The 24,508-nt window shown below is 37.8% G+C and overlaps 1 protein-coding gene across 3 annotated transcripts in view; it reads right to left on the bottom strand.

Moving 5' to 3' along the window:
- LOC103460449 (neuropilin-2-like) overlaps positions 1 to 24,508 on the bottom strand; it is a 116,925-nt gene that overhangs the window by 19,582 nt on the left and 72,835 nt on the right. For 2 of the 3 annotated variants that reach the window (XM_008402625.3, XM_081604561.1), the window contains exons 12-16: positions 9,863 to 9,931; positions 8,765 to 8,929; positions 3,262 to 3,530; positions 3,025 to 3,121; positions 1,548 to 1,580 (exon numbers count right to left, since the gene is read on the bottom strand). In XM_008402625.3, the coding sequence (XP_008400847.3) occupies positions 1,548 to 1,580; positions 3,025 to 3,121; positions 3,262 to 3,530; positions 8,765 to 8,929; positions 9,863 to 9,931 (633 nt within the window). The remainder of the gene's footprint in view (positions 1 to 1,547; positions 1,581 to 3,024; positions 3,122 to 3,261; positions 3,531 to 8,764; positions 8,930 to 9,862; positions 9,932 to 24,508) is intronic. The other variant, XM_081604562.1, reaches the window with a different exon arrangement.

Raw genomic sequence — 24,508 nt, 5'->3', positions numbered from 1 at the left:
TGACTATGGAGCTGTCATTACCCAATGTGAGTCGCTGTTAAGCTAACAGAAATGTCAATGTTTTATTTATTTATTTATTTTTGTCCAGTTGAGGTCAGTGGTGAGTAAATGGATCCTATTGAAATGCAGTTAGCCATATTCAGGTTTAAATATCTTACTTGAGTCCAACATGAGGACAAAAAGGTGCAAATAACAGTTGAACAGATTTTTATTTCTTTAATACAAATGCTCAAAAGCAGTCAACCCTAACATATTTATGGATTTGTCAGTGGACCATAACTCCAAGTCATACTGTATTTGCAGATTTTTTTTAAACCAGGACAGAAAATACAGCTTGGGAATACAGCTAAAATAACTAGACATGGTATTGGTTGTCATTTGCAAATCAGCTAATCCAGGAGCACAATTCATTTTCTTTAGCAGTGACTGGCTGCGCCTCCCACATCCCCACCAAGACCAAATTTTTGCTGTTCAAGGGTTTCACTGCATATCTCTGTACTTTGCATATCTTTCCATATCCTCTACATCTTTGAATATGTTTTTTTTTAAATTTTGCTTCCTGTTTTATGATGATATTTTAAGATGGCGTTTGAGGAGTTATGAGCATTTTTAGAGGGTGTTTCAGTGCGTCGCTGGTGGTTGTGGTCCATAACCTGCGCTGATTGCATGTGTTGGCATCTAATTTAAGGTGCTAGCACAGAGGTGACTCACATTGGGAAATTACTACTCCTGCATGACTCAGTTCAGTCGAAAAAAAAACAGCATTAAAATGTTTATCCTCAGTAAATTTGCATTATTTAAGGCAAATATACTATGTACTTGGTAGACAGAACTTTACGTTACCCATAGCTTAACATCTTCTATTTGAAAGTCAGAAAACCTGATTTGATTTTATGCTGAACTAGTTACTACTGCAGAACAAGCGCAACAGGATGATTCTGTCCAAGTCCAAATAAATAGTATGTTATTGCTTTTATCATGTGGAAGGCATAACGTTATTGGATTTATTAGGGATTCATTAGGGGCCTCTGACTTTCCAAACTGGACTTAGATAACAGACGTTCTTACTTCATATCGGTGCAACTTACCTTTTTAATCACAGAAAATAAACACAAAAATGTACTTTCTTTTAACGCTTTGGATAGTGTGTGGCAGTAAGTTACTTAAACAGATGAGCACAGCACCAAAAAGGTCCTTGGCAGAAAGTTAATGACCAAAGTAATGTTGTTTAGTTGTCTTTTCTCCAAGCTCCATTCTGAGCAGCTCATTCATCAGAAATCCCTCATTAAACTACTAAAAAGGTGCTGACTCCTGTCTTCTACACGCAACTACATATTAGTACTCAATTCCCATCATCTTAAGAAATAAAAATCCCAACAAACTGTTGGGAATTGAGTCGAGCTGTTGAGACTTGTTCAGTGAGATTCCCCACGGTTTAAAACTGTTGCTGTGGGCCAGTGCAATGCTACAGGCTGAGCTTAGCATCAGGCAGGAAGCACAGACAGATTGGCAGAAGGATGTACAAATGCACAAAAAGCAGAACTTACTGGGAATGCCTGAAGTTAAAGCAGGGAGAGGCTCTGTAAAAGAGAAAGAAGGAAACAGGAGAAATGTTACTAGAAATGTTAATAAAAACTAATTATCAAATGCCATTTATATCCATTTGTGTAGGATATTTAATCTAAAACTTTTCTTTACAACATGGATTTCAAATATGTGAATGTATAGCTCATAATTTAGGGCTCTCTTACTGCAAATTAGATTTCAGAGGATGGAAACCTTTTTTTAAACTGTATGAAAAGGTACGACAGTGTATGAGGGTCATTGTAGATTGAAAAGAAAGGGGTACATTTCTGCCAGAAAAATTCAGAATTTTTAGAATAACCTCAGAAATCTTTTTCTAGAAAAAATATATAATTTTCTGAGTTTAAAAAGTCAATAATTTGCTAAAAAATACTCAAAATTTTTTAGATTAATTTCAGAAATATTGAAATATTTGAGAAAACCCCCCATATTTCTTAGTTTTTTTCTGGAAAATGTCTGACATTTATTTTCTATCTGCAATGGTCCTAATATGTCCGTCATACAAGGAGTTTTTCTCATAAAAAGGAGAGAAACTGCAGCTACTTTTTCTATTTTCTCACCGATCTCGCTCTTCCTAGTTCCTTCTATCTCATGACCTCATTTCTTACTGTTTCCTAAACACAGCTCCAGTGTCAGCAAGCATGCTGACAAGTAGAAGAGAGGAAATGGATGAAGATGGGGTGAAAAGGTTACGGGACAGTGTGAATATAAAAGAAGAGGACTGGGATGTAAGGATGGTCAAAGGTTCATGGGAACATGACCTGAAATTTGCTGCTGTTTATTATTTGCTGGAGGTTATTAAAAGTGAGAAAATCGAAAGGAAACGGAAAAAATAAAGATCATACAGGCAAAGGGTGAGATGAGATTTGATTAAAAAAGTAGAAAATTGGTGGAAAAACTCAGGTCATACTGTAACGTTCACTCCAAAAAATGTGGGATCGTTTGTATATCATATGAAAAAAGTGATTGGCGTGTGGTAACAGCCACAGATCTCAGTTTTTAACAGTTTGGCTTCTGTCTGTAGGCATTCAGTTATGCACTACTTCTAGTTATTTCTCTGAAATCTCTATGGTTACACAAACTGTGAGCACAAACTTAGTTTTGCTGCATGATGTCTGACAAGTTGGAGAAGATGACTTCAGATGTTAGGGGTGGATAAAAACGTAGACAATGAGGGTGAGAAGGAAGGAAGGAAGACGCAGCAGGATGGGATGGCACAGGAAAAGATAGAGGGAGATATAATGAAAAATTGATTAAAATCCATGCCCAAAGGTCGTTTGCTGCTACGTTCATTTCTTATTTATATGCATTTTTTTTCTCGTTTTGACACATGCAAGTGCAAATTAGATCAGTTTTATTAACATTTACCCTTTTTCATCCAGATCCCAGGTAAACACAGAACAAACAAATATTGCCATATGGGACAGATTTGTGACTTACGTGCACACTGCCCTAGTTCGATGCTGTTGCTCATGTGGATGTTGTCTATCCTGATGTGGCCTCTAGTTGGGTGATCAAAAAACCCCTCAAACACCACCTGCGCCAGAAAAAATGGTCTTATCAGGAGGAATTTGTTTATTATTTCAAAAAAAAAAACACATAATAAAAAGAGTCATCCTATCTTTTTTTTTTAATCCAAAGCTTTTAATGACTGGAAAATTGTCAGCATCTGCCTACCTGATACTCTCTGGGACTTTCGGGGAGGACGGTCCGGCCCTCTCTCCAGTGTGGCCCCTGCTCGCCTTTTAGCGCCCATAGGAGGGTCTCCACCTGGTCGCTGTCCCTCAGCAGGACCCGTAGAGTCCCCTGCGCCTCCCCCTGGAGCTGGTAGTAGAAGAGAAGGCAGAGAGAACCTCGTTCTGGCCCTACTTCGGGGCTCAGCAGTCTGGCCTTCTTGCGCTGGGTGTGGCTGCCTGCATCCAGGTGGAGGTAGTTCCCTGAAAAATCTGGAAGGGGAGAAATAGATGGTGTTTACATGATTTTAATCCTGTAGATTAGTTGAATTTTAGTAAAATAAATACAAGTAAATATGATGTTAAGCCCTTGTTTGACTCGTCAGTGACTTTGTTGCCTTTTTCAACAGAGAGTTTTAGTTAAATTGTAACTTCAATAAAATTCTAGTTTTTAACATTGAAAATTGTTTTATTTTAATGGGTTCTGATTTTTAAATGTACTAAGAGCATCAGAAAATGCACAGTTTCACTGATTGTACTGGTGTAGTTCAGATTTTTTATCGCTTTGATATAAACACAGCAGTATAACTTAGTGTTTCATTGAAACAATATTCATTAAAACAAATGTTTTGAGAATATTTTACTATATGTATATCTGCATTCTTGTAGCAAGTTAAAGCATATAATTCAAGAAATTACCACCACTGGGTAGTTTTATAGGATAGGTGCAATATGAAACATGATTCTTACATTTTTTTCACTAACTCGTTCTTAGATAATAAGATTTTAGTCTGTTTAGTTCTGCCTACTTTGAGCTCCTTTCAGAATGAGATGTTTTAGGGCTTCTTGTCACTTTAAATCCAAATAAGCTGCTGGCCACGCCCCAAAACATTTACACTTGCATGTGAAAATGGCTGCAAACAGATGCACAGTTATACAACTGTCCATCTTTGAAAAGCAGAAGTAGAGCCTAATGCACAACCAACAAGAATACACCAAGTGGTTTATAAATAGTAAGTCTACAGTGAAACACTTGTCTTTTTCAGCAGCCATTGTACAGCGCATAACCAGCTGACCAAACATGCTGGAGCTCTAATTAATTTGCTAGGTGACTTGCTTGGGTTGCTAGGTAACGACACAGTGCGTCTCAACAATCGGGACGGTTTTGAAACGGTTCCTTTTCCAGGCACAAAAACATGCAAAAAGTTTATTTGGCATCTTCGGTCTCCTTTAAATGAGGCCTAATCACAAACACAATGCTTTATAACAAAGTCATTCTGTCTTGAGATAGTTTTGCTCTTTTTTTTAATCCATCTGTCCGTCTGTCCATCCATCCATCTCTCAGAATTACAAGAAATATTGAGCAGCTTTTGCAGCACTCTGTGCTCAATAAATAATGCATTAGATTTGAGGTAGCTCAGCTCTTCACTTGGAGGCATTGAGAAAAGGGGGACCTAAATTACCATTGCTCATTAAATACACTTAGGGAAAAAGTTGCAGTGTTTTTCTGTCGTTCCACGTTTGATCTTGGCTGACGTACAAAGGGAAGGAATTAATTAAAAACTCTCCATGGGAGAAACAGAGATGTAGAACTGGCTCTGAGGGAAAGAGGAAAATAAATCCTTATCTCTCGATGCTATCTTTGTACATGAGCTTTGGTCCCACTTTCATTCTCCTTGTTTATGTTTACATCGTTGTTAGTGTGTTTGGAGGTTTGTCCATCAAACCTCCAAACACACTGACTTGTTCTGAGTTCTATGCTAAAAGCATTTATTGCTGCTATAAGACGTGCATACATTTCTGCACAAGGCTGAGTCGCCAATAAGACAAGATCATAAACTAACATTTTACTTCTTGGCACATTGATGGGAAATTATCCACCTTGACTTTAATGAAAGAATGTTGGTGTAAACCTCTTGTTATCCTTCTTTTTAAAGCATTTTGGAGTTGAAAATATTATAAGTCAAATAATCACATCATTAGCAGAGGAGGTATTTCAGCCATTTGATTGCGATGTGTTGGTCAGGGACAAATCTAAAAGTTGCAAACATGATGGAAGTTGAACAGAGTCTTGGGTCATTCAGATTATGTTTTTTGAGCAACGGGCTACTTTAACATACCTCCACAAAAAGGAGCTTTTTTTTCTATGCGTATAGCCCAACGTGAGAAATTTCAGCATATTTCAAAAAAGAAATAAAATAACTTATGAGCTCTGTTCTGGTTGGCTTTTCTCTTTTAAATCCCCCAAAAAAGGACTCTTAATGGCAGGGGCTGCCCATCAGATTTGCATACACAGACAGCTTGCAGACGGGGAGCCACGCTAATGTTGCTGTAGAACAAGACTTAATGTCATGTTGCTGTCAAACAAGGAGACAGGGGCGCTGCTAAGTCAATTTCACATCATCACATAAACGTACTGGGAAGCACACACACACACGCACACGCCCCCACACACGCGCACACACACACACACACGCACACACACACACACACAAAGCGCAGCCCAGAGAGATAGGCGTTCGAGCTTTGCCTTGTGTCACGGTTCAGCTTTTTTACGAAGGAGCTGTCCAGTCAACCGTGAACTTGATGGTTTCAACAGATACGATTAAAACCTTGCTACGTAGCAAGGTCATATATGTGTGGGAAGGAAGTGAACCCACAAACTTTGAGTGTTTAGTTATAGGTTAAAGTTATGGTGTGGAGAAGTGTGTGGAGCATTGAACACTGCAAAAACCCAAAATCCTACCAAGGATTTTTGGTCTAGTTTCTAGAGCAAACATCTTAGTACACTTGAAATAAAACAAAACTTACAAATAACTTTGTAGAAAGATATAAGAGCTTGTTCTACTGGCAGATTATTTCACTATAATTACGTTTTCATCAATATTAAGGGATTATTAACTTGAACAAGCTCCTATTTCTTGTTGAAAAATTACTTGCAAGTCAGTTTTGTCTTATTTCAAGTGTACTAAGATTTGCAATAGAAACAAGAAATACTTGGCAAGATTTTGTGTTTTTGCAGTGCATAGAGTTTTTGCAGTGCATAGAGCTGAAGAGTAACAGTAACACTCTGTCAAAGCCATCAACTCATCTAACTGCCCTGGGCAATGTGCGTGCACCTTATAGATGTGTAAGCTTTATGATAACGTGTACGTGTGATTGATAAAACAGTCTTAGTTATCCTCCTGCTCTTATTAAAGATGCACAGATGTGGAGAAAAGGAAAGCACCACCGAGGGAAATGGAAGAGAGGTCAGCGAGGAGAGAAGAAGGCAATCTGACTGATGGAGAAAGAGGGCTGGAGGTGGAAAATGGAGAGAAAATGCTAAAATTATACAAAGCAATGCGAGTTGAAATGAAGGTGAAGAGCTTATAACAAAGGGATGGATTGAAGGAGGCATGGTGCCGTAAGGGGAACAAAGAAAAATGAGACGAGGACTGAGAACAGAGACAGTTTTGTAAGAACATTAGAGGAAAGAAAAATATATGATAGTTAACAGGGGAAAAAAAGGGCAGAAAACCCAGATGAGTGTAAGGAACAAAGATATACCCATAGCAGCCACTTTATTAGCAAAGCTTTGTCAGTATTTGACTGTACTCACTTTCCTCCAGAGCTTCTGTAGTTCTTCATGTCATGGGTTTCTGAAGGTGCTTTTAACACTCCGATATTTTGGTCGATATCGACATCATAGTATCATGCACTTGTGGCAGATTTTGACACCAGTCTCTCACTTTACAACTAGCAAAAGGGACTGAGATTTGACTAATATTATTTGGCTGTGGAGACCACTGAAGTACAGTGAACTCATCGTCATGTCTGTCAAACCACATTTAACTTATCTGAGTTGTTTATCGTGGTGCATTATTCCATTATTGTGCTCAGTTTCAACATCAAAACGTCTCCATTACTGTTTCCAGATAACAAAGTGCAACAAGCTTCTGCTGCAAACACCTGAAAGGCTATCTTAGCTAACCAGCAATTGAACAAGTGTACCTAATAAAGTGGCCAGAAGGTGCATAAAAGACGCAATACACAATGAGAGATAAAATCTGTGCAAAGAGCAAATAAAAACAGTTGTGTCTGTGTGTTATATTTTGACAAAAAGAGGGGAAAAGAACAATACAGACAACTCAGTAAACTAGGCTATAGGAGAGGAAACTCTTTAAGCTAGCATTTATCTCCAAACTTTAATTAAGGCACTGTACACACTTTCAGGAAATCAAGAGAGAAATCCTTGCATCATGGTTGCTTCCAGTGGTTCCTCACAGCATTGGGATGTGTGATTTTTCTCCAACACACTTTGATGTTAATTAGCTCTAAAAAGCTTTGTTCTAAGAAAGGTTTAAGACATGTTTAGAAATTGCCTGAAAAATAAGACGTTTCTTGAAGCTGCCTGCAAACAGCTTAGAGTTAAATATATTCTTGAATATTTCTGTATGGTTGAGTTACTATTAATTTTTAAGTTTTAAACCTGCATAGGATTCAAAAATTGCAAAGTCTGCACATTGTCTGTTACAAGTTACATGAAAAGTTAGATTTCCTCTTGTAGTAATGATGCAAACATGAAACGTGTCGCTGTTGTATTCCAATATCAAATACAATTTTTGCCATTCATCTTTTCCAGTGAAAACACTGTGATTAGGGTAAACAACAGGGCTCTGGAGTGTGTTCCCAATATGCTTAAGGCAACGCAGTCAAGCTGAGCCAGGTCTGGTTGGAAGTAGAAGCAAAACAAAAAAAACCAGAATGGCATTCACTGCTGATAACATGTTTAAGTCAAGTCTATGCATTTAAACATGGACAAAGCAGAGTCACAAATAGAGATATCACTTTGTGTGTGACAGAAAAAGTCAGAAATGTAAAAAAACTGTGTATTCCTGGGACACGATGTATGTTTTACATGTGAAGGCAGCAACACTAAATTTATTTTGGTTGGTTTAAGTTGGTTTCAAAGTTGAACATTTCTCCTCAGATGTCCGTCTCGTTCAGATTTCCCACTCAGATCTCCAAAACACAAACCTTAGCTGTATATGGATAACTTATTAACACCTATAGCTCCTGGACAGGTACCTGCATTCCAAATGTACAAATACAAAAGCTTTTTCTGATGCTTTAAAACAATTTGTTTTGAGATACTAAAATTAGTTTTCTTTATTGTACTCTAAACTGAAAGTCAGCAGATAGGCTTAACCGCTACTAATTTCTCTCATTTTAATCCCTCAAAGCAAGTCTGCTAAGTTTTTTTTTTTTTGACTTATTAGCTGTCACAAGTATTCACAGAGATTGATTGGCAAAGCTATGGTGTTCATATGCAAAGCCATAAGCAGCAGTGATGAAAAAGAAGCTTCATTTAAACCTCATGCCTTAGCCACAGCAGGGATGCTCTAAATGATAATCATAGGTAAAAGTCAGTTTCATGAATCTTAACCTGCTCTAAATTATTCCTGTTTTGGTATCGTCTCAGTGCTGTGCATGCTGATATTCTTCAGAGGTGTCGCTGTTCTTACTGTCTGATCCCAGCGACAGGTCCTGCCACGTCCCATGAGTGTTGTGTCCATTTGAGCCGCCGCTGGCGCCGTGCAGGGTCCAGCTCACACCTGAGTGCGGATCGGCCGACCAGCCGCACAAACTCTTCTCAAAGTCACACACGGCCGACAGGGATGGCGTCGTGGCTGTGAGTTGAAAATGAAAGACGGATCACGAAGGAATACGAACTGTGCAAAATCACCAAACGTCTACCTGCATATACTTGAAATAAGACAAAACTGGGAACAAGACCAAAAAGTAGTGCATAAAGAAAAGAAACACTGAAAGAGACGCAAAAAGAAACACAAAAATAATTACAATTTCTTTCTAAAGAAAGACAGAAGGAAAGAACGTTTGTAAAAATCTTTTCACTCTTTCAGAATGTATTCTCTTCTGTTTCTTACACAGTCGTGTGTTAGAAATTAAATGCAACATATTCTCTTTCATTCAGTACTATTGGATTTCTCTTGAGAGTTCAAAATGAAACTTTGCCTTTTCTTCTGTTTTGATTAAGCTGAGAGATTCCACTGTCTGTGTTTGTTTTGCCATTTAAAAAAGAAAAGATCTTCACACATACAAAAGGAAGGGTAAAGGACAGACGAGAGTAAAAATGTAAACGCAAGAGAAGATAAGTCAGTCAAGAACTACTAACCTAACACTCATAAAATAAAAGAAGGCAATAAAGCAAAGGTTGAGTGGCAAAAAAAGTATAAAAAAGATTGAAAGAAAGAAAATGAGATGATAAATTATTCCAACTAAACGACGACTGCTGTAGATAAACTCCAGTGAGGCTACTTGCTTGATAGTCAGTTGACCTATAGCTGTGAAATGATACACCAGTGTGAGTCTGGTTGTGGGAGCCTATTTCCCCTCAAACAGAGCTTCCTGTGGGACTCTGAATGTAACAGACTTCAAAGCCCAGAGGCTCTGTGGTGCACAGTGACATCATGGCCGCGACCTTACGAGAGTAAGTGTGTGTTTTTATGGGTGTGGATGTGACACAGTTCGAACTAAATGCATGTGCAAGAAATGTGAACTTGACGATGCGGTGATGCTTATGAGGAACACGGTGTGCTTACCTGATCTCATGGTAGGAGTCGTCTCCTCCAGTCTGGGCGTGGTGGTGCTCACCGTAACAGTGGTGATTTCTGTCAGGAAACGATACATTTATTAATACAGACACAAAAGCATGAGGGAAAGATTTCAAAACTATAACACTTTCACTCTGTGAGCTGATGTTTTAACTTACAATGCTGACATTTGTCTTGTATTTTTGTTTTTCTCACACTTGATTGTTTCAGATCAAGCATATGGTAATGATATCTCATTTATTATAGGAAAATAACTCTCCAAACAAACAAGGCTGATGGTAATGGTTACCGTCAACAGTGGCACGACCAGTTATGGTTTAAGGAGTCATTAGTTTCACACATAAAGCCAGGCTGGTTCGATTTCTTCTAAATAATTAATCATTTTAAAACCGTCCAAACCTCTGGTTCTAATAAACCCTTTTTTACTGTTACCTATGACTCTTAAAACTTCCTTGAATCCTCAGGCATCTCTCCCCCCCACACACATGAACTCACACCACAGAGCAAGAAGTTAGTGTCTTTTTATTGACGTAATGGAACAGAAGATTTCTGGCTTGTGTGGCGAAAACACCAGAAGCTTCTCACCAAATTAGTCTCTGAATCTGCTCCTGCCTTTTACGTTATTTCATCCCTCCCTTCAACTCCTCAAACTTTCTGCTGAGCACACCTAATCTGTCTCTACAAAAAAAAAACCCACCGCTAACCCCCCTGAAAAATAGTTGCTTCTGCACACATAAACAAAGGTTTTGCCACACATACATGCACGTACACACGCTGAATGAAGGCTTTTTTTTTTACCTCTCAGCCATCAAACTATAGAAGTGAAATCCTATCTAAGTGTTGTTTCTGTTTTACTACAGCTGCAATTTTTTTCTTCATAACTCCTTCTCTCACTCTCCTCCTGCCATCTCTCCTTGAGTTATATTTTGATTTCCACTGCCTGCTTTGCTTTCATATGCCCACAAATCTCTTTCTCTCGTGTTTCTCATTTCTCTTCTTTCCACAATCTCTTGTTCCCTTTTGGAAACAGCAGCGCTTTGCATGGCAAACCTCAATTTCTTTAACTCTGTTTTTTTTTTTTTAAAGATTTTGACCGCCCCCTCGGTAAATCTATGGCTGCTGTTGATTTACCTCTTGTTGGGTTGTGGTGCAAGTTATGTAAGTTTTGAATTCTCTTTCTGTGTGCTTAAATCTTGATAAAATATTGTACATGCTACAATCCCTGATAGATGTCTAAAGTACATTACCTTGCAAGATATTTATACCCTTTGAGCTTTTCTATATTCTGCCATGAACCACATATCTTAATGTATTTTATTTGGATTTTAACCTGAGGTGGATTTCTTTAGGAGTGTCTGGGCAAAACGGATGTAAACAAATGTGCAGGACAGTTTCCATCATTTTAAAACGTATAATTTTAAAAAAACGTCCGTCTATCAATTGTCTACTACTTTGTGTTAGATTATTAGGCCACCTCTGGTATCCTCCATGTTCTAGATGTTCTTCTGGCTTAACAAGCCTAAAGCAAATGAAGGGACCGTTATGAGTTTGCATCACATTTTGATGATATACTGAGGAAGTAGTTGAGCGCTGTTGGTGCAGGTAAACGATCAAAACATGCAGGAAACCAACTCTTGTGTACTGGATTTCTGTAAGCAACTTGTTGTATTTTGGGTTTTTAGCATAAATGGGACTAAATAGAGGCTGCACAGTGGAGCAGTTGGTAGAGCTGTTGCCTTGCAGCAAGAAGGTCCTGGGTTCAAATCCTGGCCCCAGTCTTTCTGCATGGAGTTTGCATGTTCTCCCTGTGCATGCGTGGGTTTTCTCCGGGTACTCTGGTTTCCTCCCACAGTCCAAAAACATGACTGTCAGGTTAATTGGTCTCTCTAAATTGTCCCTAGGTGTGAGTGTGTGTGCATAGTTGTTTGTCCTGTGTGTCTCTGTGTTGCCCTGCAACCTGTCCAGGGTGACCCCGCCTCTCGCCCGGAACATTAGCTGGAGATAGGCACCAGCACCTCCCGACCCCACCAAGGGACAAGGGTGTAAAGAAAATGGATGGATGGGACTAAATAGAAAATGCACGTCACATTTTAATTTACTAAAACTTTTGAAAAACACACAGAATTTTCCAGTTGCACACACTTTTGTCAGACTGACAATTCCCAATAAAAAACATTAGCTAAAACGTTCAAGACATAAATACTATTTTAAGGCAAAATAAATAAGCAATGCTGCACAGATAAAACATGTATATTTAAAGTCGGGGTCTTATCTGCTGACATGAAGCTGTTTTAATCATGTGCCCTTTACTTGCTGTAATTAGCCCCTCCCCCAATAGGAGACAGAAAGGCTTAAGAAAAGGATACGTGACCCATTTCACCTCACGGAACCATTTTCCTAATTAGTTACCACACACAGCTTCCGGAAGGCTCCTCTATCCGCTTCCATCTTTCTTTCACCTGTCAAATCCAGTTTTGAACTCTGTCTCTGCTATCCGCCCCTTTTACTTCCTCTATTGCTCATTGGCTCCATCATCTATCCCCTCACCCTCTTTCTATCCTCTCTGTGATTACTGTAAAGGTCAACTAAGTCATTTTAAGAAGTGACTTCAATATTTTTTAGCATTTTTTAGGCAGGCTATTATATAAAATATTTTTATTGCCTTAATTTTTTCTGAAACTACTAGCAGGAATTATTTATTGATGCATGAGAAAAAAAGAAGAAATATTTAAATGGGTCAATGTGATCAGCTACAGAAATGGGCCTTTAGTGTTTGACTCACTTGTGTATGGAAAACAAACACACACACTAAACCCCAAGAAGCAGAAAGTGTCACAGGCACATTGGCTCATTGTAAATCTGCTGACTGAGCAGGGTGAAACGGAAACAGAAAAATCTGTTCAATTATGGAAAGAGCTCTGGGTGTAAATCTACCTGTGTCAGCCTAAATAACGACTGGTGGAGCACCGAGCGACTGTGTGTTTGTGGGGAAGACGGAGAACGTTCTTGCTACTCAATTACTTTCAACATGGTAATATTTACCAAACGCATTTGCAGTCATTACTACGTTATTGGTTGCTGCAGATCTAAATCACTTCACTGATCATTGTGTTCATTAGCAGCAGTGGACTGCTCACCATGCCATACAGGAGATGTCTCACCATATTAGGCCGCAAACAGACTCAAGCACCAAAAAATGAAATTTGTTGTTTTTACCTTAAATGTGACATATTCTGCTTCAGGTTAGGATAAGTCTATGAACTACGCACAACAAGTATATTACACTTTTTGTACAAAATCATTCTTGGAAAATCAGATTTTAGTCCGATAAGTTCTGCCAACTTTGAGCTCCTTTCAGGATGAGCCGTAAACCAAGCTTGGCAATGGCAAAAGAACATGCTATTCATGTAAAGGCTATCAATCAATCAATCAAATTTTATTTGTATAGCACATTTCAGCAGCAAGGCATTTCAAGGTGCTTTACATAATTAAAAAACAAAATAAAAACAGCATGTGACATTGAATAAACAGTAAGAAAGAGAAAGAGATTTTGGAAAAAAAAGATTTAAAAAATGTGTATTGTGCTATGTGTGTGTTTGTCTTCATTAATCAGGAAATAACAGGAAAACACATGCTGACCTAAATTTTCCTATTTTACAACTAGAGTAACAACTTTTACACAACTTTTTACCAACTTCTAAAGTTGTTTTAAACAACTGGATCTATGGCTTAATAGGAAAAAAAATATAAAAAAATTGTAACCAGTGAGCAAAAAAAAAAAACAACTTCTAAGTTTACTGCAGATAAGACATGCCAACCAGTTTTTTTGGAGGGATGCAACAAAAATAAACTTTCTGTCTTTTATTAAAATTGCGTGCTTTGGTTAAATGAGACTGCGCTTTTTGGCAGCAAATATTCCAGGTGGGTTTGGATCGAAACAAAGTTTCACTGTTTAGTGTAGTGAGGAATCTGTGATGCTGTGGGCCTCTTTCTGTTTCTGGTTGTATGGCATTATGCAATGGTTTTGAAAATCTTGCATACTCAGGTTCTTTCTGAAAACTGAAACTTATCACTGCATCTTACAACCAGATATTAATCAGAAACATACAGCCAAATGAAGAGAAACTGGTCCCTACACACAAAATAATATGTCTTCCAAGGTCTGGTTTTCCCCAGACATAAATCCTATAACAAAATCTGTGGGATCAGCTGAAAAGGAGAAATGTTGAGAGAGCATTCATGACTATAAAAGATTTAGAGATTGTCCAAAGAGAAATGGTGAAAGATCTGTCCCCTCTTTATGGTGGCCTGTTAAAGAAATCTTGGCAAAAATGGGGAAGCGCAAATTAGTAAACAACAGTTAATATCATAAGAGTGCAGTGGCTATGCTAAAAATATATATGTAGTTTCACAAACTTTGAAAACGTAAGTACAGTTAAACTTTGTGCCACATTTGGGAGCACGCCACGCAGAACATTAGTTTTTTAGAGACAGGAAACTTGGAAAATAGTGAGAACATTTATAGTTATGGCACTACAGGGAGCAGAGCATTTAAGTGTTAAAGTATTAGATTAAATTCGAGGTGATGGTGGAAAACCTGAGTGTTATTCTGGATGAAAATCATGGTGGTAGTCTGAATGGCAAATCAGACAACTGCTCCTAAAAAGCAGATCTGCAGGTTTGAGTCATATGAAACTTAAAGTGCCAGACAAAATCACGACTCCTGCTTTGGTGGTTGAGTGGTTGAGAAAATGAGTTCTTCATGGGGAAGCTTTTTAAAAGGCTAATTGCCAAAGTACCTTATTGTGGAACAAAAAGACAATGCACTGGACCACAGTATGCTGTGTTTAGTTGCAAGAACAATTTCTGTATCTAACCTAATAATAAGCATGTGACAGTGGTTCAAAAAGGCAGCAATAATGAAGCTTTAAGTGTGGCTAAAGGCAAAAAGCCGTGATCTTGACAGCAGAGATGCTAAAAGTGAGGACGCTGTTTATGTCAGGAAACTACTGGCAGTGAATTGCTCATTAGCTCACAAAGTCTGTGATTGTAATTGTAGCCTTAAGTGTCAGGAGATGAGAGTTGATAAAAACGAGGCTTCTGGCAATGAATGGCTAAGAAAATCATCTTGGCTACAAAGGAAATGAGCTTAAGTGTGGAGAAAAAAAAAGTGAGTTAAGAGTGTCGTCAGGTTATGGTGAAGAAAGCAATAATAATTATTTAAAGTTTCTCCAAGGTCTCCCCGAAACATATTTTGATAAAAGAGTATGTTTCTGAAACCCTGAAACATCTAAGGCTGTGTAGCAAACTTACAACATGTAAGGTAATTTAGGTTCTGGTTCAAATTGTAAACGCAATGTTGGACAAATGACTTAGTTTCAGAAAAAAAAAAAAAAACATAAAACAAAAGTAATGTAATAAAAAAGCAATATTTTGGAGAGGTATTTGATTCACAGACTGACCAGAATTGGCCTCTCTGATCATAATTTAGTTGGCTTGACATCAGTGCAGGCAGGCAGATGGTTTCACTTGAACTTCCATTACTGAAGCTAATGGTGTCCCTCATGGGCTGCTCATAGGATCACTCTCTATAATTCTCCACATTAATAACGTGGACAGTGATATCACCATTAAAAATGTGCATTTTTACGCTGATGATCAGCTGCAGTTTGCCTTCAGTACAGTAAAATGAGTCTTTCGTTACCTAAAGCTTATTTCACACTGAGAAACTGGAAATTTAAGTCATGTTTACAAGCTTTCAGTTTACAGATTGAGAATGTCTCTCAGTTCATATCTAAGATTTGTATTCAGATGTCATTGAAAATTACTTTCAGGCTACGTTCAGCTATGTTGAGCCAGAGTTTGTATTATCACGAAGGTGGATGTCTTCAATTTGTTCTGTTCTATTTTGTCACTTTATATGTGCGTGCCATGGAGAAGCCACCATCACACACCCTTTGTGTTCAAAGCATAATTTCAGGCTTTGTTTAGGCTACACAAAGAAATTTCAGTTTTGTTTAACTTGCTTCCAGCTCTATTGAAAGGCATAGGAGCTTGACAGAAAGTCTCCATAATTCATTTACGTAATTTCCTCTTCAAATCAAGGAAAGTCCCGTCAGATCACACTGTATGAGAGTTAATTTTTTTCACGAGATATTAAAAAGACCATAGATGGCTGCATTAAAGAATGGAAAATGGAGAAAATAGGCAAATATCTGGGAAATTCCGTAAAGGCACGGCGACTCAAAGCGAAATATTTATTTTGGAAAAGTTTGATCTTTTTTGCACACAGACATGTATAAACAGAGGTAACCACAGTGAACCTTAGCCCAACTCTAAGTGCTTCCATGTGTAGTATCACATGAGGGGAAGAGAAGCAGCAGATCTGCTGGACTGTCCTGAAGTAAATCAACGATTGTTAGAAATGACTCGAAAAGCTTATCTGCTTTTGCTGGTTTAAATTTCATTCACTCAGCACCAAAACGTCCCGCTGCTGCTGTGTCACTGCTGGAAAACACATCTAAGCCAGGGGCAGAACGCAGCTGTCTTTTGTCACAGTACTGGCATGTTGGAGTACAACCTGGATCTTTGATTCTCTATTATCTTTACTCTGTTTTTTGGAATGAACCTACTTCATGAGAGTCTGGCAGCAGCCTTGGATGGCTTTAACTTGTGTGGATATTATTTTTCAGTCCAGAAAATTGGAAGTATGTTAGCCTTTACCCAGATTTATATAAAGAAATAAATCCTTCATTAAGATCTTTGTTTAAGTCTTTTGTCAAAACCGTAAATCCTCTAAAATATCTGCTTTTACAGAACTGCTCTCTTTGTATTATAAATAATAAAATGTCTGCAGCTCAATATACAACACATACAACACTGGGAAGCTCCTTTAGAGCCAGACCGCAGCATCCTCAATGCACAAAGGAGGGCTAACATAGATCTTTCCTCCCTGCAGCTGTTAGACTGATAACCAGCATTGCTCCAAACAAACCAAATGAAAAACGAAAACAGATTCTAACAGCATAACGTCTCAGGCTTTAGGAAATACTCATCTGACCACAATTACAACATTTATGCTGTTTTGCGCAATCCACATTTTTGAACACTGGCTATTATTGCACAATACTAAACTCACAAATTATACTAGTATGTTTTTTAAATCAATTTCCATTATGTCTAATGTGTGTCTGTCGTGTGTTTCTATTGGCTTTTTGTACTGACTATGGCTCAGTTTGTAAAATTAATCAGGGATGTTTTGGACATGCTTAAAAAACTGATTTAAAGCTGTTTTCTTTCTCGTACTGTGCTGTAAGGAAATGTGGTTCTATGGCTCCAATGAATATCTTTCATTGTTATTTTCATTTGGTCAATGGTCTTAATACATCATATTGCATCAAAGTAAAGTAACCCAAACACCGTCAGAACCAAACATGGAAAAAAATTAACTAAAATACAATGCACTAATGTACAATTACAGTCATAAAATCTTGAGAACAATTTTGTTGCACTTTCAGAAGATTTTTCAAAAACATTTCTGAACTTTGGCTGCTCTTTCCCTTATTTCTCATGTCTGCTATTTGAACACGTACAGAATAATGTTGTTTTTCCCTGTGAAGCCACTAAACTTGCAGGCATAAATCTCCTAAACCAAAGAGATAAATCAGTGTTGTTGAAACAACAGAAATCTCAAAGCAACAGTTTTTAGTTGGATTTCTTTCCCCTTTATTAATGACAATCTTCCACAAAAACACATGTTTTTGGTTGAATCTATGATAAATAAGAAAAGTAACATTAGATAAAGAGAAAACGGTTAATGATCAATTAAAGAATGATGAATCTCTCAGCATCAGACCTTTACAGCCTTACTTATACGCTACATATATTTTTGGGAAAGCCCCTCTTTTTATTAAAATACCATGTGCAGTAAGAAACAAATGAGTGAAAAAGCATCCAACGTACACAGAAAACATTTCATCATTCAATTTAGTGTTGACTCCAATATTTTTCATAAATATAATCAGCTTCCATTTGTTTTCTTAAATACCTGTGTTGTGCTTTTCCAGAAACTTTGCTTTAAATGTTATTGGCAAGTGAAACGGGCGTGAAGGGAATGAGTGAGTGGGTGTAACTCAGGACACATCCCCCTGATCACATGAGAATGTCTGAACTGCAGCCACAACTCACATGTGATAGTAATAAGCAAAGCTGGACCTGACACTCAGCAACACACACGCACAAACTCGCAGTTGGCAAGAGTCGATATGATTGGCTGGAAACCTGGAACAGCAGAACAACTCCAGAATGTTCTCAAACTATCTGCAGCACGTCCTCAAGGCTTTTTCTGGACTCACTTTGTCCAGAGAAAAAACCCCAAAGTAAAGATGTTTGTTTTTTCTTTCACACATTTTCAATCGCGAAGTACACACATGCCATTTCCTTCACCTCGTATAATTACATTTGTTTTGAATTCCATTCCATTCAATCTGCTAAAAATAAAACTAACAGTAAAATAAGTATTTTCTCTGCTAATTTTCTTAAGTACTAAAGTCTTTGCAGCTTTTTGGCACTCCCGGTGTGAAAACGGCATTCATGGCTTCCCCAGCTTCCCCAGCTCTCCATAATAACTATTTATTATGCCAATGTTTACCACAGAGAGCTGTGGTAAACATTGAACTTTATAGATTTTTATGACAGCACTGCAAAAATCTAGTCCCTTGTAAAGTTAGAGGAAAGCAGCCAATAAGTTTAATACACATTTAACCGATGTACCTGATAAGCTCCAAAAAGTATCATTTAAGCCCTTAAAAGTATCCGTTCCAGAATGAACCCAAAATGTTTTGGGGCAGGGTTTGGTAAGCACCTCGTGATTTTATTTAAAGTATCTTAAGAAAGTTCAGGAAAAGTTCAGAAGCTTCTAGTGTTGAGTCCAAGCAACTAAGACTAAGTTCATCCTAAAATTTAAATTCTTCTAACTTTTAATTAGTGATCTGACTGTAAATATGGGTACGTTTAAACAAAGTATGTTGTACTCAATGGCATGTTCTGTTGTATTACCAATTTTAAAGAGCAGCCAAGAGAAACAGGTCCATTTATGCTTCCTTTATATATCAGGTAAACAAGAGGTTATTGATTGCTAAGTTACTTTATAACTTATACAAAACAAGCTTGTTTTATATAATCTTTTGAAGATAATTGTGACTTACTTGATGTGTGAGATTGTACTGCTCTAAGACTACACCTTTTAATCTAAGACTACACCTCAATACTAGGGGTTATTGTGGATTAAGCTTGTGGATTAAGCTTGATTTACAGAAACTTTCTGTCAATGTATCACTGCCTTATTCTGAGATTTTTCACTTGGAAGTGATCAGAAACAATCCATCAGCCCTGAGTCATGCAAACTAGTAGCTGTATAACCACAGGGTTCATTTTGCCACGTCATTGTGGTTTTGCTGGACGAATGAGGCCAAAAAGGCATTCTCAGAGTCGGGCTGCCAGCACCCAGACTTTCCATGATGCTACGAGCAGAAGTAGCTGATGAACAAAGACAAAACTATTAGCTTCATTGGGATTCAGGATGCAAGGCGCTTTCACTCTCAGTCGTTATTTGTTGCCATCGCTCAGTTACTTTCCTCAGTAACTCCACCGATGAGAAATGAAGCATGTATTGACACAAATAAGAGCTAACCCTTTAAAACCTTTATGCCAAACAGGTGTGAGTGTGTATTTGTGTGTACATCTGTGCCCGCCTGCGTGGCTGCCAACAGCTAGGTGTGGAGTGAAAGAGACGTGAGCGCAGCAGATGTTCTGATAGCTCACTCTTTTAAAAACATGATAGGAACTGGCAGCTCGTAAGCTTTCGGTTCACATCCAATAGTTGAGGTTACAGCACCTAAATTACACGTTGCCTCCGTAGCTAGCGTGGATGATTGGAAATGAGCAGTAATCTTTTGGCTTTTGTTTCTGTGTTTGCACCGAAGGTTTTTACACAATAATGAGATGCTAAACTACATTTTATTGTGTGTCCCCGAAGAACCAGTGAATCTGTTCTTTCTTTGTTTTTGTATTGGATTTTTTTGGAGCTGGGATTGTCTCGCTCATGTGAGGAAATTGTTAGGTCAGTGCACTTGATTGTAGAAAATGAAAACAATACAAGGGTGGTAATGGAAAAGCAATTTCTTTGCATGTATATTTGAATAGTAAATAAAGTAAACAACATGAGTAACTACTTTGGTTGTTTTTTTAAAAGTAGTTCAGTAATTTGGGAGAATAGATTGTTTCTTATTTGTGCCAAAGTCGAGCTGGAAGGAAACTTCCCTATTATTTCACATTTGTTACAATGATAAGAAGCCTAAACACTAACCAGGATTGGAAATTTTGCATATTTTTTATTCTTTCCATAAAAAAACTCCCATTTATTTAAAAACTCCCATTTATTTAAAACAAGAAAAAAATGTGTGTTTTTTTGTACCCCATAATATGGAGCATGAGAGTACAAAGGACAGCTATAATGACTTTTTTAAAAGCAAGTATTATCTGCACAACTTTAATTCTTTAATACAGAAGTAGTGTAAACTATGTATGCAGTAAAAGCTCAAATATATACAGACACCCCCTTCAATATTTGGTTAAATGTAAAATAGATAGTTTGGAAAGAAACCACATTTTTTTGGTCATCAACAAGGTTCCTGCAAAATTTTTCAGCTGACTTCCAACGCTTCATTTTTATTCCCCTGTTTAGTTATACGTTATAATATGACTGAGTTTCAACATGGAAATATTTTGACGTCTCACTGTCTCTCATGTAGTTTCCAATTCATTACAGGCTTAAGCCCAAGTGATTATTGAACATTCTGACCAATTTTTTTTTGACATCTTGCATCAAAGGCAAGATGTCATTGGATACAATTTGGCATCCCTGTAGAAAAATGATCTCAAATTCGTCAAAATTGGTTGACATGAAGCTTATGGTGTCGCCTACCCAAAGCCTCAACCTCAATTTAAAATTTGTGGAATAAGCTTAGAAAGCCAGGAAATCTACCAATTTAAATGAACTCTACCACTTTTGCCAAGAGCAGTGATCAGATGTTCATGTAACAAGCTTGTTGGTGGTTTAAGCGTCTGTCTTTGAGGCAGACTCTTAAACCATCAGACATTGGTTTAAATGTCTGATGGACATTTGACCCAAAAATTGTGCTAAATATGTAAGCAGAAGTAGCTGATGAAGAATTTTGGCGCTATGTGAATTAGATATTATTCAGGCTAAGTTCAAACGTCTTGTTTTTCAAAATCATTCAAGCTTTATGTTGTATTCCGCCCTATAAAAAGAAATATCTGCAGCAGCAAAACATTTCATGAACCTGATGAGTGTGTGACCTAAGCTGCATCAAAAGGAGCAAGAGAAACAAATAGCATGGAGATCAAATGTTGTGGCCCTCCTCTTGTTGAGCTCTGCAGATCTCTTCCAATCTGCAGCCCCGTCTGTGTGTAGAGTGAATTTATAGGAGAAGCCCACTTAAGCCCACTAGAGTTGAATGTCTCTGCCTTTTTTTTTTTTTTGCAAGCCGTTTCTTCTGTGTAAACAGCTGTGCTCAGTGGACTGAGGAAGATGCACAGCTAAATTCATCTTTTCTTCTAGAACAAAATAAACACAAACAGGAAGGAAATAGGTACTTCTGTTGTCACTTATATCTCCAGGAAAATGACTGTGATTTCATACGTAATGTTGTTTTCCATCGCCAAAAACAGATGGTGAAAGTTAAAGTTAAGAAGTACGCTTATCTCGCTGTGTGGCTTTATTTATAGGATGGTAGCAGGAGCAGTTGCTATGGTGTTCGAGTGAAGTGGGAATGAACTGTTATCATGTCTAATGCACAGATTACATCCAGAGGGCGAACATCTGGCAAGCAGACCCAGACAGCCAGACCAGCAGACAATCGCTGCAGCCATAGAGCAGTAAAGATGTTGATCTTTGCAGCTGATTGCTTATGATTTGCATCAGATGCAATCGTAAACAAGGCATATGAACAAAAAGAGGCTGCTTGACTGTTTGCATTTTCACAAAAGGCATAATGTTTATCTTAAAAAACAATTTTTTAAAATTGTTTTTTAATGTGAGCTTATCTGTTTGCACATTAGGGGATTTATTCACTAAAAATGAAGGAAAATTAGTGGCAAAAATTAAAGCAATGGCTATGATAGTTAAATGCAGAATTGATTGGTTTTAATTTCCCCTCACAAATGAGCCGTTCTAATCTTCTTAATTGAACTGAAACCTACAATTATGTCCTCACTGATAGCAAATAAAATATCTGTGAACGCCTTTATTATTATTTTTAGGTGTTTTTCTCTCACTGGCAATGTTGTCATCAGATGCTATTTATTGGTACAGCTGATAAAAACACATGAAAAAAAAGCATTTAATCTAGTTGGATTCTTCTGAAATTGTTAGTGAAATCATGGTGCTGTAATAAATCATGAATTTTTAAAAATGATTTTTAGACAATAAATGTGTCCAGAACCACATTGTCTCAAGATAAAACAAGCAGAGTGTTCTCCTGTTCTTCCAGTGTCCCCATCACAAGCAGCCTACTGGTTGAGTCTGACACATCTGGGATATATTGCTCCCTTTGGGCACTTTCTCTCACCCAGCATGCACACACAAGTTCAGAAATACACAACTGTATCCGTCAGCTGTAGCCAACAGCCCCAATCGTGTCCACTGGGAGCAGGTACGTGTCGTTTCCTGTTCATGTCTTCACCTGTCACATGCCACAACGGGACTAAAGTAGTGTAATCAGAGGCAACAAAAACCAGAGGCGAGCCACACCAGCAGCATTTTTAGAGGAGCAACGGATGGCAAGTTAAGCTCTGACTATTTTATACAACGGCGCAGGACATTAAGGAGAAAAAAAAATGTTACAGATTTACTGACAAGCCATCCATTGTCTCTGGTTCATTTGCTGAAGAATTTATGTAGCGCATTGTTATTGTGCAAGTTAGGCCATAAATGTAGGAGCATTGGTACAATGGCTTGCTTTATTTCTTAAAATGATTGCACAGCAGGGAAAAGAATTGCTTGCCACAGCTAAAGTGGTCCATACAGCAATGGTGCATTATAATAAATTGTACTTTCACAGCTCAGTAAAGTAACATGTAGATTGATGGCGCACATTCATCACTGTGCTAAATCACCTCTCCTTCCACACTAATCCTAAAGTAGAAGAATATTTCAAGCTAAGTAAGAAAAATCCTGATTTTTTTTGTTCAAACAGCTCTGATTATGGACTGAATACCATAGCTCAGCAACTTTACTGCACCAAATCCATTGCTACACATAGGAACATGTTACCAACCAAATGGGCTGTGAGCACAATGAATTGCGCAGCTGGCAGCAATGAGTAAATGTCCTCTGACCTAGACGCTTTAATCCCTGTCCAGACATGTTGAAAAGCCTCCTATGGAGTAAGATTATTAACTTTAACCATAAAATACATAGAAAAAGAATGGGAGACAGAGACCTGTACTAATTCCTGATCCTTTGTGCCATAAGGTAACAGATGCAACACTTCACACCATGGAAAATGAAAATAAATGTTTTGACATACAGTCTGCTGTTCTTTAACTGGAGCTTCTCTAATCTTACACTTTAATAAAGATTAAAGATGATGAAACACACGCAGCATAAAGTACAAAATGGAGTATTTCCAACACTTACAAAGGGTCTAATTACTCTTCACAGCTAGTCTGTATACGCCAGAAACATAACCACCACATTCATCTTGACCATCTTTTAGATCAATTTAATGAAATACTGAATGAAATCAATTTTTTTGGAATACAATCTGTTATGTACATTTTGCAGTCAGTGTAAATATCTTTATTGGCACTAAAGAAATCAAACCCCTCTAAGGATCACTAACCAGCTTTTATGTTCCCACTGGTGTCATGTTGATTTATCTTTAGTGATGAGATCCAAGTCTGGGAGGTTAGAAAAGTTCTGATTTTAGTGAGTCACAGTTCTGATCATTAATTCCCTCCTCATATTTTCTATTGCTCAGGTGCCCAAGCTCAGTCTTCTAGAGTTACTAATCTGCAACGTAGAGATGCATCGTATCTCCAACACATCTGAATAAAATTGCTGAATTCCCTCATCAGCATGTCATTCGGTGCTGCAGAGGCCTAGTACCGAGCCATTTATTTGATTTTGGTTTTTTAGAGAAATGACTGGACTTCGGCACCCCTGCTCTACTGCATTCAAGTCGGACTCTGACGGGGGAAACTCCAAATCTGTTTCTTCAGGCAGAAAAAACATGCTAGTAAAGTTAAAAGGTTGTGTTTAACCCACATTTGAGACACATATAAATGATTTTGCTTAATTTTATGTTCATTCATTGACAAATCCATCAAGAGATGAATGGCTATTTAATCAAAAACCTGGTCAAATAAAATATAACTCATCTAATTGCGGCTACTTTGTTAAAAATTCATATTTCTGAAGTTTGGATATTGGCACTATTTTCAAGTTTCTCCTACAAATCTGGACACTGACAGGTGCTAATTCTGGGCTGCAACCAGACCCCAAACTAAGAGTTTCAAATTTCAGCCCCTGAGGTCCTGTGTATTGTAAGT

This window comes from Poecilia reticulata, chromosome 2 (assembly GCF_904066995.2).
Source record: "Poecilia reticulata chromosome 2, P_reticulata-male-v2, whole genome shotgun sequence".
Classification (NCBI taxonomy): domain Eukaryota; kingdom Metazoa; phylum Chordata; class Actinopteri; order Cyprinodontiformes; family Poeciliidae; genus Poecilia; species Poecilia reticulata.
Note: the sequence above shows the minus strand (reverse complement) of the source record. Positions and strands in the feature narration are given on the sequence as shown.